The 16,984-nt window shown below is 37.6% G+C and overlaps 1 protein-coding gene across 1 annotated transcript in view; it reads left to right on the top strand.

Annotated features, from left to right (window-relative positions):
- The first annotated feature begins 2,428 nt into the window (after positions 1 to 2,428).
- LOC111515847 (uncharacterized) overlaps positions 2,429 to 16,984 on the top strand; it is a 29,751-nt gene continuing 15,195 nt past the window's right edge. The window contains exons 1-2 of the mRNA XM_074184053.1: positions 2,429 to 2,653; positions 9,974 to 10,271. Of these exons, the coding sequence (XP_074040154.1) occupies positions 2,532 to 2,653; positions 9,974 to 10,271 (420 nt within the window). The 5' untranslated portion in view covers positions 2,429 to 2,531. The remainder of the gene's footprint in view (positions 2,654 to 9,973; positions 10,272 to 16,984) is intronic.

Genomic DNA, 16,984 nt, shown 5'->3' on the forward strand with positions numbered 1-16,984 from the left:
CAAGCAGTCAACTCGAATTGAAATCTATGGAATCACTGGGAATTGCCAAATCAGTCGATAAACTAACTGGTAGATTTAAAGTAATCTGGAAGTGTTTTTTGTGTTAATGGGATGAATGGGCAGAAACTACATCGTGATTCTGCTCAATAGTGACAACTTTTTAGATTAGAGTGGTATGAAACTTGTCATAGAGCAACCCAGTAGAATGAGCACATCTGAAAATCAAATAATGATAGTAAAACAAGACAAATGTGCAATTGGTCCATCTCAAAAGAAGAAAGACGATGCGGGGACTACGTAGATGCTGTGCAGCTCGTAGATGGAAGCATCATACACAATCTGGATGCTGGAGAGACGTATACTCATACCTCGGGGTGGAACAACACCACTCACAAGAGGAAACAACAGTAAATAACTCTCTTCGCGACAAATATCAGCACAAACTCCGACAGATCTGTTCATCGGAACTGTCGGGAAAGAACAAAGTTTTTGAAACAAATATGCTTGCCTTTCCAATGTTACTCTACTTATTTGGAGTAGTGAAGTGGACTCGGGAAGAGCTCTATCAACTCGACGTAAAGACCCGAAAAATGATGCATCTCCGTAGGAGTTTGCATCTCAAATCTCTGCATGATCCGCCACCATGAGAGAGCAATAATTGGAGCTACCCGAGCAGCTGATGAACTAGCTCGGTATAGTTTTCGACACTGAACGAGGGGATCAGAACTCTGTCATCGAATTGGAACCCGTTCAGCAAAATGCTCTTATAAGAGCAGTAGAGATCACCTCACTTCTGCGGCAACACAAGGATAAGTCAATGCACTGGGTCTTCGTCAATAACATTGAAGACATTGGCTTTCGCTTTTCTCAGTACGAATGGGCTGAAGTCGGAAACTGAGGGGTTCATCATGGCCTGCCAGGTTTTTTCAACACCTTAGTCTACCTCGGTCGCTTGATGGGTATAGAGATTCCGAGATCCTAATGCACTTGCTGTCAGCATGTCCAGCACATGCGGTCTCGGCCTACATTCCTAAGAGTGCTTTATTACCATCTACGGCACTCTTACGGTATTGACGAGACGCCTGTGTTGCCCTACGCTCCGAGCGATATCAAATCCGATGTGGGGAACGAGAAGTGCCGAATTTATTGGAACTATTCGCTCCCCACCCTTAGGCTTATACAAGCTAATGAGCCTGATGTAGTCCTTCTTGACCACCAGAGTAAGACGAGATTTTCTCTTCGAACTCCGTAGACTCTATCCAGGCCGCTCTGTCGTAGTGATTGTTCTGATTATTTTATTGGAGTTCTTGGTGGAATGATGCCCTCTCTACTCTCGAACCTCAAAATCATACCGGCTGGCCGCACTAAGGCAGAAATTATAGCCTGACTTACCCAACGATGTGAGGAGTGGTCATTGCTGGCGCGCCCTCTCGACTGTATCGGTTACAAGGCCCGACCAGATTTACTCTTTGGGGAGACATGATAATAATAATAATATTAATGACTTTATTCATTCTTAAAAATGAAAGGATGAAGTGTCACTTTTCAGTGTTTTTTAACATGACAGCCTTGCAAAAGGCTGTATATTCTTGAAGAGATAACATTAAGTGCGATTTCTGAACGAAGCAGTCGCCCTTGAATGAATACTTTTTTAAAGGTTTACCCAAAAAGGCCTGAAGTGAAAATCCTTTCCACTTTACTGTAAACGACCAGTCTCACATTTGAAAATTGATAAATATTTTAAGGTGATAACTTCTTATGAGAAGGTAGACAGCTTCTCTTTCTTTCACGCATAAGTCAGCGGAAGGCAGGCCTCTCCTCTCCTGTCGGACAGACGATCAGTGTTAAGTGTGCGAAAGAGGTAATATTCGTTTATTATGTGAAAGGTGGCTTAAAAATGAGGATACTTATTTTGTGTATGTACATTATTAGTATCATTCTTTAGTTCTACAAAAGTAACAATTGCCGCATGGGAGCTATAATCTATTCACATACACAAAATAATTAATGAAATATTCCTCACACTATTTATTATATTAATATACATAAAATTCAAGTTATAATCTGAGCTTTTCTCAAGTTATATAATTTCTATATTAAGTAGTTTAACTTAACGCACACGTTTTTTTTAAACAAGTTTGTGAAAAGGATACATTTTTCATCAGTCGATATGTACAATAGTAAAATTACTGCTGAGTTTTTTTTGTAGAAAATTTCATCACAGATAATGAAAGATAACATGAAAAATTGTGGATGGATTTTGGGAAAATTAAACTCATGAAATGAAAATGCCAGTAATCAAATGAAGTACATCAAGTCAATAATATAGTGTAAACCAACACACACAAAAAATATAGATTCGGAGAGAGGGATCAATAATATCACTATGACAATGTTATTTGACCAATGTAAACAATGTAAATAATTAGTTCGAATCAAGTTCGAATATGTCAACGTCAAGCAATGACAAGGCGATTGGGTTGGTTAAAGGTTATAACAAATAGAATAATTACGAGTGCAGTTATTAAAAAATGCCGGAACTCACCGATCAGATGTATTGTTCGGAACAGATTTCCATTCCGCCAACTTTTCCCTACCTTCTCCGACAGTATGCCAAGGCTGCTATAAGATCGCAACCAATAGATCTCTTACAGTGAGTATTAAAAATCATTTATTTTTTGAACTAATTTTTCATTACTTCCATTGCCAGAAAAATGAAATTCAATAATTTTTTTTGAAGTCAACATTGCGTTGAATGTTTCAAAATATATTGGCTTTTGAGAACACCAACAGGAGAAAAAGTGATTCGAAGAAAATAAATCGACCTAAAAACATTTTTCAGCTCTGATCGAATGAATAACTCAAAAGTATGAAACATACGTAAGAAAGGTAGAATTAGAAATAAAAATTTCTGGGATATTTGGGTGTTGTAGTTAATGTCTTCTGGGGATTTAAATAAGTAACATCATATACTGCTATTCGAACACAACTCAATATTTTCTGAGACATTACAGAATTTTCACAAAGAACTACAAAACAATTTTCTCCCTCTCTCTTAATAAATGTTTTTTGAGACATCACAGATCTCAATGAATTATAGGCCTTGAAGAAGCTTTCCATCAGAAGCGAAAGCTTGGCAAAGTAAAGCAGAGTTTTGATTTGGATTTTTGGCTGAGACCCCGTTAATCATCCATTTTTCTATATTTCGGCAAACAAGTGTTGCCCATCTTTACACTTGGCTGCACCGCGCTGATAATAGCCAAAAACACGAGTTCGCGGTTTGTCCCCTGTTGTTGTGTCCACGTGTCCATCATATATATATATATATATATATATATATATATATATATATATATATATATATATATATATATATATATATATATATATATATATATGATGTGTTGTTTTTCCGGGTGTTCATCCGTTGTGTACTATTCGATAGTACACAACGGATGAACACCCGGAAAAACAACACATCATATTCTACCATCCGTGAAAACCTACATTGTAATATATATATATATATATATATATATATATATATATATATATATATATATATATATATATATATATATATATACCGACCCGACCCGACCAACGCGTGGTCGGGTCGGGTTTGGTACATTGTAGTAAACTACTTAAGAGGAACGGTAGGAGAACATCAGTCACGGGGACCACCATGCTTTTTTACATAGATGCCATTTGTAAAAAAATATGGCGACCTCCATGAAATATTTTCTACTACCGTAACCCCTTAGTACAATGAAATTATTATTTACGAACGAAGACGGAAACGTTAAAGCTGGTATAAAAATCCACTGGATTGGGATTTGGAGGGGAAGGACTTTGAAGACGATTGATTAAAATTTTCGTACTGTTGATAATAAAGAAAAATCAATAAAATAAATTTTAAAATTTATTATTATTTTTATTCAATTTTGTAACAAATGAGTATATAACAAAGTTGTTAGTAAATAACATGTGACACTTAAACTTATGAATGAGGTAGGTGGAGCAAATAGTTTTAAATCTTTAACAATAATATTTATTATTTTGAAATATAAATACTTTTAATTTCAATTTAATTTAGCACTAATCGGTGCACAATATTTGTGGTTAATCTGTCTTTAGCTAACATTAATAGATTCGACGGTTTCCCCACACATGGGCAACATACAGTTGCCCATGAGAAAAACATGAATTTTCCGAATATAAACCACAAATGAACATTGTTTGGCTTTGAGACTTATTTATAGACATGGCAAAAGCTAAACGAATTGGAAACTAGCCTTCTGAAGGGTATGGTAGAATCTGACGGTATTATTAGAATACGTGGCAACAGGACCACTTTTCCTTTAAACTTCCCAGTTCAAATGGTTGCTTCAAGACTATTTCCGGTGATTCTTTTGATGACCAATTGCGTACCGTTGCATAACTGAGGTGGATTCAAATTACGTAGAAGAATAGTAGGGGAACCAATCTTTAATCGAAGATTATGTGGTGGCATTCCAGGTATATCTAGCGAATTTAAAAATTCAATTGGAAAATTTACACTTTCATTTTCATCAACAACAGTGTCGATTGATTACAAAGACATCAGATCGCCTGGTAACAACTGTTGTATCTGGAAGTTAATTTCGCCAACATCAACATTTTTAGCTGCCAAAATCGCCCAATGACTGAGCCAGTTATGATTCAAGTAATTAATCTGTATATCCGGAAAAATACTCTGAATCAATTCATTTTTTCCTGATGAACAGTGCAGAAATTGTCTGGCAGTTTAAGGCATTGCGTGTTTGGTTGCAGTTCTATTTTACCTTTTCCAATATCTAGTAATTGTTAAAAAGTAAAAACAATTGAATTACACTTTAGCCTCAACAACGCGTGGTGATTATACTATATATATATATATATATATATATATATATATATATATATATATATATATATATATATATATATATATTTGTAACTTGTACAATGTCATTAAGCTGTAATATACTTATATTAAAAATAATTAATTACTAATTTACATCTCACCTCAAATATATTGTAAAAAAAAAAATGTTACTACAATATAATTCCATCCGTTAATAGGTGCTTCTTGAGTTTGACTTTAAATATACTCAGACTTTCAGAATTTTTTACATAAACCGGAATATTGTTGTACATGGTTACACCTTTAACAAAAATAGAGTTTTGGCTATATGTTCGGCTAACCAGAGGAACACGAAGATTACCTCTACATCTAGTATCGTGCTGATGAACATCCTGATTGAGAACTAAGATATTCTGCAAGTATTCAGGTGCTATACCTCTTTCAATTTTATGAATGAATATAAGGGAGTGATATAATAGATAAGTCTTAACCGATAGCCAATGAAGAGTATCGAGCATAGAATTTATTGACGTGTCACGTGCACAACAAAGAATAATTCGCATAGCTCGATTTTGCAATTTTTGCAAACGGCTTAGCACATTTTGACTTACCAGATAAAGCACTGTTGCACAGTAGTTGAAATGAGGAAGAATAAGTGTATTAGAAATTATAAGTTTACTCCACTGAGTGAGATGCGGAGAACATCTCCTCAAATAATAAATTTTCATGGCAATTGTTCTTATAACATTTTTTGCATGGTTATTAAAATACAGTTGACGATCAACCAAAACCCCTAAATATTTAAATGTCTCAACCATTTCTATCTGGACACCATCGATTGAAAGTTTTGGCTCTGTTTTCATTAGTTCCCTATACATTTTATCTCTACTGATTAACATCCATTTTGTTTTGTTTGTATTTATTTTCAATAAGTTTCCACAGCAATAATTTTGAATGGCTTCTAAACTTTCGTTGATTGCATTGAAGCATGTTGAATGATTATTCCCAGTGTAATAAATAACAGCGTCGTCAGCAAAGAGGTGTATACAACATTCTTTCACCACCTCAACCATATCATTTATATAAACTAGAAACAATAAAGGACCCAGAACACTACCTTGAGGTACTCCTATATTATTATCGAGTGTGCCAGATGTAAAATGGTTAAGTCTTAATTTTTGCTTCCGGTTATTCAAATAGTCTGCAATCCATTGTAATGCTGCATCTACAATTCCAACTGACTCCAATTTCTTCAATAATCTGGTTCTGTCAATAGTTTCGAAAGCCCTTTGCAAATCCAGAAAAACGGTCACTGTTATTTGATTTTTTTCTAAAGTGTTCTTCCAATCGTGGAGCACACATTGCAGAGCAGTTTCACAACTGTGTTTATTACGAAACCCTGACTGAACACATGTAAGGGCCTTATTACCTTCCAAGTGATCCACAATTTGATTGTAGACCGCTTTTTCTAGTACTTTTTCTATAATTGGTATCATATTTATTGGTCTCAATTCACAAGCTTTATTCGTATTTGGGACTTTAGGAATTGGGATAATTGTTGCAATTTTCATTTCATCAGGCACTTTATGAGTTTCGAAAGAATAATTTATCATGTTCAAAAGTGGTTTAGAGATGGTTGAGAAGCATTCTTTCAACAATTTTGTAGATATTTCATCTGTACTATTTTTATTTGTCATTGAAAATATTATTTCCTTGAGATTCACAATATATATATATATATATTGTGAATATATATATATATATATATATATATATATATATATATATATATATATATATATATATATATATATATATAGAGAGAGAGAGAGAGGGATTTTATCGAGTGTGTATGATACAAATCAAGAATGAAACGAAACAATACGTGGACACAACACTCCAAAAAGGGGGCAAACCGCGGACACGTGTTTCTGGATATTGGCCTCATCAGCGCGGTGCAGTCAACTGTAAAGATGGGCAACACTTGTTTGCCGAAAAAAGGAAACAACACATACCTATGGAGTCAACAACAGGAGCCAACCGCACATTTGTGGTTCCAGTTAGAAGACCTAGAATTCCCAGGCTACATCTAACATGACCACGTAGGCGGGTATAGCTACTTGCGTGACATCCGGGTCCAGGATATAAATACAGATAGAGATTTTATCGAGTGTGTATGATACAAATCAAAACTGCGCGGTTGGCTCCTGTTGTTGACTCCGTACGTATGTGTTGTTTCCTGCTTTCGGCAAACGAGTGTTGCCCATCTTTACACTTGGCTGCACCGCGCTGATGAGGCCAATAGCCAGAAACACGTGTCCGCGGTTTGCCCCACTTTTGGAGTGTTGTGTCCACTAATTATTATATATATATATATATATATATATATATATATATATATATATATATATAATTATATGATATTTTTTTTTATTTCTCTGAGAGCATTTCCATTTTTCATTACTCACACAGCTTTCAAGGAAATGTCTTCATGGTTATCAGAAGTTGTGATTTTTATTGAGATTGAAGTTAACTTTTCTTATTTATATGAATTGAAGAAGCAATATTCCGTTTCCTACAAATGACTGCAGTTTTCATATCAATAATATCTGTCGAATTTCCTTCACAATTCTTTGGTGAAAAAATCGATAAGTTATTTTGTTAGAAAAAACAAATTTTTGTTTAATTCAATAATATTAGGGAAAAAGAGTTTTTTTCCACATGAGGATGATTTAGGTACTTAATGAATTTTTGAATGTTGAAAAAGGCTTACGTTCGTTTCAAAAATATTCTCAAATAAAAACTAACACATACTGCATATCCGGAAACAAACGCCTGAGGTAAGGATGACGATTTATATGAGTTTCCACTGAATTGATTCCAATTCGATAGCTCTCGGGTAAGCTACTTTACGAAGAGATGACTGTTACATCTTAGAAGTGCCGGTGCACCCCTGAGATGTGCAACTAGCAAATCTTCGTTATGTTTTCAATGAAACGAACTTCTAACGACAAACTTTGACTCAACAGAATTTGCGAGCAAGCTGTCGCCTTCAAAATCCCAGTGCCGAAAACCGAACTAGGTTTGTTAATGCTCGCAACAATTGCAAACTTAGGATACATGAAAGTAAAGAACTTCACAATCAGAGAATTAGGGATAAACTGCTTGCCACTCCCAACGAGTCTAGATCCTTCTGGTCGGTAACTAAATTTGTTGATCCAAACTTTACAAAATCCACAATTCCACCACTAACACAAGCGGATGGTTCAATTGCAACAACAGCTATAGAAAAAGTAAATCTACTAGCTGAACAATTTGCGTCTCACTCTACAGTCGATTTTCTGGGAAAGGCACCACCCACTATTACCACACTAGAATCCACAATGCCGGAAATTACTTTTCGACAATGTCTAGCCAGGCGAATTTTGAAACTGTTGATGAAGTGTCCGTCATCGTATTTAAAAAGTGCGCAAATGAACTCGCACCAGTATTTTGTAGACTTTTCAACCTGTCTTACAAGAAAGGGGTTTTTCCTTCTTGTTCGAAGATTGCTCGCGTTCAAACTATTCTCAGACAGGGCAAGAAAAATCTCCCGAAATAACTATAGACCAGTCGCTTTGCTTTCAGTGAAATCAAAAATCATGGAGAAAGCAGTAAACCACCATATCCTCAAATATTTGGAAGATTTCAACATCTTGAGCGATCATCAATATGTCTTTTGGAAACAAATATTAACAGGCGACTTTCTATCGTATGTCACCCATATTTGGAATAACGCAATCGAGAAACATGGAGAGTCAAGAGCTGTTGTGCATGATATTTCTAAGGTCTTTGACTGTGTGTGGCATGCGGGTTTGCTGGCCAAACGTTGATGCTATGGATTGTCGGATCATTTTTGGGTATGGCTTTTCAGCTTCCTGAAAAAACGTTCCCTGCAAGTGGACGTCGATGGATATCTCTCGAATACTTTTACCATCAACGCTGGAATTCCCCAGGATTCTATATTGTCTCCAACCCTCTTTTTATGGTATAACAATGTTTTATTGAAAAAAAAAACAAGAATCCAATATATTGCTTTGCTGACGACAGCACACTTGTTTCATTATTCCATTCGGATTCCACGACATTGGGTGCGGATGCACATTTTTCACCGGCAATAGGAGGTTGCAAATCTTAATGAGGATCTAGAAGTGAAAGTAACCAGGTTCAATTCAATACCACAAAAACCAAGACAGCGGTTTTACCACAAAAACCAAGACAGCGTCTCCAATCAGGCCATCTGCCTGATTGGAGACGCGAACATCACTTGCAACTTTGATAGTCTGGAGCATTGAAGAAAGGTTGGAGATTTGTCTCTCTTCTATAGATACTTTCACGGAAAGTGTTCAAGTGACTTGGCACATTTGCTTCCACCGGTACATATCAGAAATACGCGATGGACTATGGCTGCTCATCGTTTTGAGGTTCAACTCAGTACACCTCCAACTTCATTTAGGATCTATTTCATTTGAAGAACGGCGTTTATGTGGAATCAACTTCCTGAGAACGTTTTTCCAAATGGATTTAATCTCCAGCGATTCAAATCCAATGTAAATCACTACTTTCGCACAGGCAGCGCTCTCAGAGCGCCTCAAGTGCTTGTGATTTGTCGTTAAAAAATGATTTCTTTCCATATGTACTGCTCTTTTCATATGTACTGTTGGACCTTTTGTTCAGCCAGAAATCCATACGGACAGCATACGTGTTCTCTTTCATCTTCTATAAGTAGAGATCTGAACCATTTTTGTAACACCCATCACAAGTAACATGTATCGAAAAGTTGACTTTTGCTTTGGAATAATGAATTGGAAAGAAGCAAATTTATTTGATCTATGAATTATGAACAGTGCGATCGCACTAAAGAATCCGATTTAGTTTTGACGCGCTAGCGTTAGAAAGTGACATTAGTGTCATTAGTATGTACGAGTGTTAGTCGTTGTAGTTTTGCATATTTCTATTGTTAATTTGAACGTGTCACTCATTTGAAAAACCTAATGCTATTTACTCGTATTATTTTTATGAAACTACGCAAGTTATTTCTTGTTGCAGATGGTCAACAGCTTATTTTCGTTGCCTTTCATTGAATATCCCACCCCCAGTGAAACCACGTTTAGAGTACCCTATACCTCGTGACCACTGTGGTATAACTCCGGGTTGGTTGAAAGCCCTTCTCTACCAGTTGCAAAACAACCAAACGATATCATTCAGGATTCTGTGGGATAGATGGACTGGAGCATGTTTGTCCCACAATACTCTTATAGCGATTTTGTGTATTGGAGGATTCGACAATCCCGATGCTATACCTTGGTTGAGGTTTATCGGGCTTTGTGCTGCTCACTTGTCTGATGTAAGTACTGCGGTTGCTGAGAAGTACTGAACATATTTATAACAAAAGTAAAAAAAATGAAGAACCATTTTTATTTTTGCAAAATTATAGAGCTTTCTTTCTTGAGATTAGACTGTAGTGCAACTCTTCACGTTCCTGGAATCTAAATTATTGAATGTTCCAAAAGTTTTTCCCCGCGCAATCATTCTCAAATTTTCGCTTTTTTCACATGATTTTTCTGTTTTTACGTGGAATACAAACTATCCTCAACTCAGTCTTGCAGGTAAAAAAAAATCAAATATTTTTTCTTAGAATATCCGTCGTTATTGAATGTTTATCGGTTGTAGCGTGTCCTGAATTCTTTGAGATTTGATTACATGTGAATCTATTCTATTCAGTAGTCAACTGTTTTTTAATCTCAATTTTTTCATTTACCGGTCGAACTGGAACAATTTCCTTCGTATTACTTCTTCATACCTCTTTTCGTTTTGTCATTTTTTCATCTTATATGTAAGATATAAAAAGCTGTCAGCTTATCAATTTTCTAGTCCTTGATAAATGTTACTTTCGTTATCTTCAATGATATAGAGATAACTTTCATTATCTGAACAGTCTAATACATTCTCACTTTGAGATGGTTGTGGGAAAGGAGGGAGGGGGTAGTAATGTATCCACGTAATTTATAGTTGAATGATTTTTCAGTTCATGAATTTAATGTTATGTGTAAAATACATAAACAATGAAGGATGGAAACGAAGTGATAATTTGAAAAGAAACAAATCATTTGTTGTTGTATTGTGATGAAGGAGTTATATATTTGATTTCAATCCTACGTTATAATAATAATAATAATATGCTTTATTATCATAAGACATAATCTTGTAGACAAAGCTTGCGTAGTAAATATTTAAAAAAATGTAATGCATACCAATGAAATTAAAATAAAAATGCTGCATGGGTACAAACTATGTTGAAATGGAGGATATAAAAGATATGTATACATAAAAGAGTGAAAGTCAAGTTTATAAAAGTGTAGACATAAAAAGTAACAACTTAGGAGCTCCTTAATAAATGAAAATAAAAAATACGAGTAAATCAGTTGAAAGCTACCGTTAAAATTTTCATCCAAAGTATAATAGGGTCTATCAGAAAGAAATTGTTTGACTAACTTCTTGAATTGGAAGTCATTTATATTGGCAGATCTTACGTCCATAGGCAAATGATTGTACATTTTTCCACCGTTATAAAATATGGAGTCTCTGGTGATGTTTTTAGTTTGCACAGTGAGTTCCAAAGTGTGTTTGCTGTTTCGGGTGTTTTAATGGGAAGAGGATGCAGCAAAGTTAAATATATGCTTATTATTAAACACACTGATTCCAGTATAAATAATGCAGTTATCGTTAGAATATTATGTTTCTTGAAGAAGGTTCTACAGGAGTCTCTTGGTTTGAGGTTTCCTATATACCATATTGCCCTTTTCTGTAAAATGAGTAGACTTTTGAATAAAGTTGGACTGCATGCTTCCGTATTCCGTATATTACGTAGCGTAAGTGATAATCTCTGAGTGCATAGTACGCCATCTTTGCAGTGCTGAACCCCAATTCTTTATAAATCACTCTTACCGCATAACAGCCCAATGTATGGCTGAAATCAATGTTCTATCCTAAAGATGACCTTGGCTGCAAATCACACGATATTATGTAGTTAAGCTCATTGCATTTTTCAACGTAATCAGATATTCGGTTGATGTAATATTTGGAGTCATGATTACCTCTAATGAGGTTGTTGTGCATAGTGTATCCTGATTGGAACATATTCATTTATTTTCCTTCAACTCACCTTACAACTATATACCACCCAGTTGGTTGGCAGCAAGGGTGGTATATATACCTAAAGTGGGCCGGAGAGACCCACACTCCAAATCGGTACGACCAATCAGCCTTACATCCTTCCTGCTGAAAGGACTAGAGAGGATACTGGACGGACTTATCAGGAGGGTAGCATTATATGCATCCCCACTGAATAACCACCAGTATCCTTATAAAACCGGCAAATCGACAGATTCAGCATTAAACAATCTCGTTGAGAAAATCTTCCAATCCCTTGATAACATAGAGATTGAGGTTGCTGTATTTCTTGATATTGAAGGAGCATTTGACAATGCACTTCCTAGAAAATGCACTGGCTAGAAAGGGTATAGAATCGACCATAACTGGCTAGATCTATGCCATGCTAGTAAACAGAAAGTTGATCTGCAAGCTTATGCAGATGATCTTGTCATCCTGGCAAGGTCCACGTCGGGAAGGGTAGCTTGTAATATCCTCCAAAGCGCGTTGGACGTTGTTCGCAGTTTGTGCCTGAGGGAGCAGATGGCTGTCAACCCCAGCAAAACTGTGTTAATCCCCTTCACCAAGAGGAGGAAATTGGACGATCTAACGCCACTTTCTCTCAATGGTGTGGTCATTCCATTTGGAAAGGAGGTGAAATATCTTGGCATTATCCTTGATAAGAGACTCACACTTTCTCTCAATGGTGTGGTCATTCCATTTGGAAAGGAGGTGAAATATCTTGGCATTATCCTTGATAAAAGACTCACACTTTCTCTCAATGGTGTGGTCATTCCATTTGGAAAGGAGGTGAAATATCTCGGCATTGTCCTTGATAAAAGACCCACCTAGAACGCTCACTTGGAAAAAGTTTTACACAAAGCCAGACTGTCTCTATGGACATGTCGAAGGATTCGTGGTAGAACTTGGGGTTTAGGTCCCAAACAAATCCATTGGATTCATGTGATGATTGTCAGACCAATGATCACGTATGGTGCAATTGCTTGGTGGCCGAAGGCTTCACAGAAAACGGCCCAAGAGCTCTCAGCATTCTGGAAATGACTTCTGACTTTATGCCTCCAACTGTCAACTACGAACTGCCTCATAAAGTACTATTTCCGAGTAGAGAGGACTGGATCCTGCGGGAGAAGGAAATATTGAAAGCAGATAGTTGTTGGTTCACAGATGGATCAAAAACACCTTCCGTTTCTGGTACAGGTGTTTTCAGTCGCAGACCCAGGACTGAGTTATCTACCTGCCTAGGAACTCATGCAACTGTATTTCAAGCGGACATTTACGCTATTGAATTGTGTGCGGGGAGATTGGATGAATCCAACCTCACTCACAAGTCAATAAAAATATTCTCGGACAGTCAAGCGGCATTGGAAGCTCTTGACTCCACCCGAGCAACATCTAAATTGGTAGCAAACTGCCGAAAAAGACTCTCCTCGATAGGAAGACTAAACAGATTGTCTCTGGTCTGGATTCCTGGCCATACTGGCCTGGAAGGCAATGAAGCTGCTGCTCTCTTGCAAAGGAGGGTGCTGCAAGCGGCTTCATTGGACCAGAACCTGTCATTGGCATCGCTTTGGGCTTTGCCAAACAAACACTTAACACCTGGATGGCCAGAAGAGTTATGGACTTCTGGCAGAATCTTCCAGGATTGGCTCACTTCATGGCGTTTATTCACCCTTCAAATCTTGATTCCAAACAGTTGTTGGACTACAGTAGGGATGAACTACGATGTCTAACAGGCCTTCTTACAGGTCACAGTCATTTGAATTATCACATGCAGAGACTTGGACTGTCGGAAGACAATGTGTGTCGACTCTGTCTGGGAAATGATGAAACTGCAGAGCATATACTTTGTGCCTGCCCCGCTGGGGACCGAATTAGGTTCTTTGAGTTCGGCAGATTCGTACTCTCACCATCTGACCTGAAAGACCACTCACCATATAAACTAATCTGCTTCATCAAGAAGCTGGGTTTATTTGGCCGAGTGTGAATAGGTGTGAGCTACAATAAACCCTTATGGGTTGCGGTGGAGGGTCAAATAGACTCACTCACTTTAGACCTACCTACTTACCTTCCTTCAACTTGGTTGGGGAAACGCGCGTCGAGAAGAGTATTGCATTTCTGATGATTTATTCCTCGCCAGAGAAAAGTGCTTTTCCTACCTTTGTTTATATTTTGATTGTTGTTGCAGAGATCAAATGGACCAATAGTTTTTGTCTTGACGATTTAAACTATAATAGGTTTCCAAAACTTGTTCTGCAGAAATCTATTTTGCTTGAGGAAGGTAAATTGATCTATATATGAATCAACAGCTATCTGTTAGTATTTCTTACTCCCAGTCCACCCAGTTGTGTCTACTCAGGACTGAGTCTGTATAAGACAAGTCGTAATTGACTGTTGCATATATTATGTCGGAGGTGATTCCCAGAATGCCGATACTTCCATTGTCGACAAGTAACCTGTTATGTCTCGCATAAGCCTGTTTTTGGGGTAATATGTACAATTCTCTCATCAGAAAGATCTGGAAAGGAGGAAGGGAGGTAAGTCTAGAAGGATTTCCATAGTTGCTGACAGTGTGGTAGCCAGGCAAACCTGTCTCCGTAGACCAGAAAACTCTGCCTGAACAGTTTTGTGCAAAGTTTTCAGTTTCATACAATTACTCCAATAATTACTATATATGTGGTCAATGGTCTAAAAATCATCAAACATATCCAATGGAATTGTTTGGACCCTGTGCTCTGAAATTTTCCATAAACGCTATGACATGTTCATGAGGACAGTCTGGTTTCATGCCAAAGCATTTCCAAGTGATAATACCAAGATGTCCACTGCAAATGAAATGACCTTGCCACTGAAAAAAAGGGTAGGCAATTCATTCAGATTTCTCTCTCTCTCTGATGAAGGAAACGATCACAGTTTTGCTGGGGTTTGCAGACACCTACTTTTTTTGGTACCGACCATGAACATCATCAAGTATTCTTTGGAGGATTCTTTACGAGGGTTCTGTATGAGTCATCAATACGTTGATGTCACTCAACTATACAAGTTTTTTCTTTCCTCCGATTTGAAAATTCCTTGCGGAAGTATATGCTCGGATCTTCATTTCATTTCCCAAGTATCAAAATCACACTGTCTTTGGTTGAACCATTCCAAAACTGAGATGATTGTTTCAGGTGATAGGAATGGAGAGGTCAGAAAACCACTGTACATTTCTAAGAATGTTGAAAATTTAGGTCCGTTTATTGATGTTAACCTAAGGTTTGAGGATCATGTGAACTATCTATTGGACAAACGTGTATGAAAATATCAGAAAGTTGTCAGGTATATTCTAAATACTGATTATCAACTCAGGTTTTATGACTCTTTGAATCCGTCTGGTCCTGCATATTGGGATATAACATTCTAGCCTGCATTGGAAACCAGGGACAGGTTAGGTTAGGTTAGGTCCAAAGTGAGTGGGTATATTCGACCCTCCACCGCAACCCTCCAGGGTTTATTCTCTATTCGCACTCAACCAAATAAACTCAGCTTCTCAACGAAGCCGATTGGTTTATATGGTGAATGATCTTTCAGGCCAGATGGTGAGAGTACGGCTCTGCCGAATTCTTGAAACCGGATTCGGTCCCCCGCGGGGCAGTCGCAAAGTATGTGCTCTGCTGTTTCGTCATTTTACAGAAAGAGGCGACACACACTGTCTGCATATGATGATTCAAAAGAAGGCCTGTTAGAAGGCCTGTTAGACATTGAAGTTCATCCCTACTGTAATCCAACAACTGTTTGGTATCAACCTTCGAAGGGTGAATAAACGCCTTGAAGTGAGCCATTCCTGGAAGATTCTGAGAGAAGTCCATGAATCTTCTTGCCATACAGTCTTTGTTTGACAAAGCCTAAAGCGATGCTAATGACAGGTTCTGGTCCGATGAAGCTGCTTCCTATCGAGGAGAGTCGTTTTTGGCGATTTGCTACCAATTTAGACGTTGCTCGGTAGGATCCACGAGCTTCAAATGCCGCTTGGCTGTCCGAGAATATTTTTATTGACTTGTGTATGAGGTTGGATTCTTCCAATCTCCCGCACACAATTCAATAGCGTAAATTTCTGCTTGAAATACAGTCGCCTTGGTTCCGAGGCAGATTGATATCTCTGTCCTGGGTCTATGAACCAACAAATATTTGCTCTGAATAGTTCCTTCTCGTGGAGGATCCAGTCCTCTCTTCTCGGGAACAGTACTTTACACGGCAGTTCGTAGTTGACAGTTGGAGGCATAAAGTCAGAGGTCATTTCCAAAATGCTGTGACTTCCAGTGTCAACCAACAGTTGCACTCTGCATCAAACTGATTTGTGCAATTGGCAATGTGCACAAGTCTATATGCAGTCCATTTAGCCTCTCTCTCCAGAAAAATGTGGAGAGGAGGTAGATCTAGAAGGATCTCCATGGCCGCTGACGGTGTGGTACTGATGGCACCACTGATGTCCAGACAAGCCTGTCTCTGTAAGCCAGAGAGCATTGCCTGGGCCTGTGAAGCCGTCGGCCACCAGGCAATTGCATCATAAATGATCATTGGTCTGACAATCATCACATAAATCTACTGGAATTGTTTGGGATCTAAACCCCAAGTTTTATCACAAATCCTTCGACATGTCCATAGGGACAGTCTGGCTTTGTGTAAAACTTTATCCAAGTGAGCGTTCCAGGTGAGTTTTTTATCAAGGCCAATGCCAAGATATTTCACTTCCGTTCCAAATGGAATGATATTACCATTGAGGGTAAGCGGCGTTAGATCATCCAATTTTCTTCTCCTGGTGAAGAGGATCCTCACAGTTTTTCTGGGGCTGCTCCCTTAGACACCAACTGTGAACAACTTCCATCGTTCTTTGGAGGATATTTCAAGCTA

The sequence above is a fragment of the Leptinotarsa decemlineata genome, unplaced genomic scaffold, assembly GCF_025532065.1.
Source record: "Leptinotarsa decemlineata unplaced genomic scaffold, Ldec_3_MD MMD2_tig00026354_RagTag_RagTag, whole genome shotgun sequence".
In the NCBI taxonomy this organism is placed as follows: Eukaryota; Metazoa; Arthropoda; class Insecta; order Coleoptera; family Chrysomelidae; genus Leptinotarsa; species Leptinotarsa decemlineata.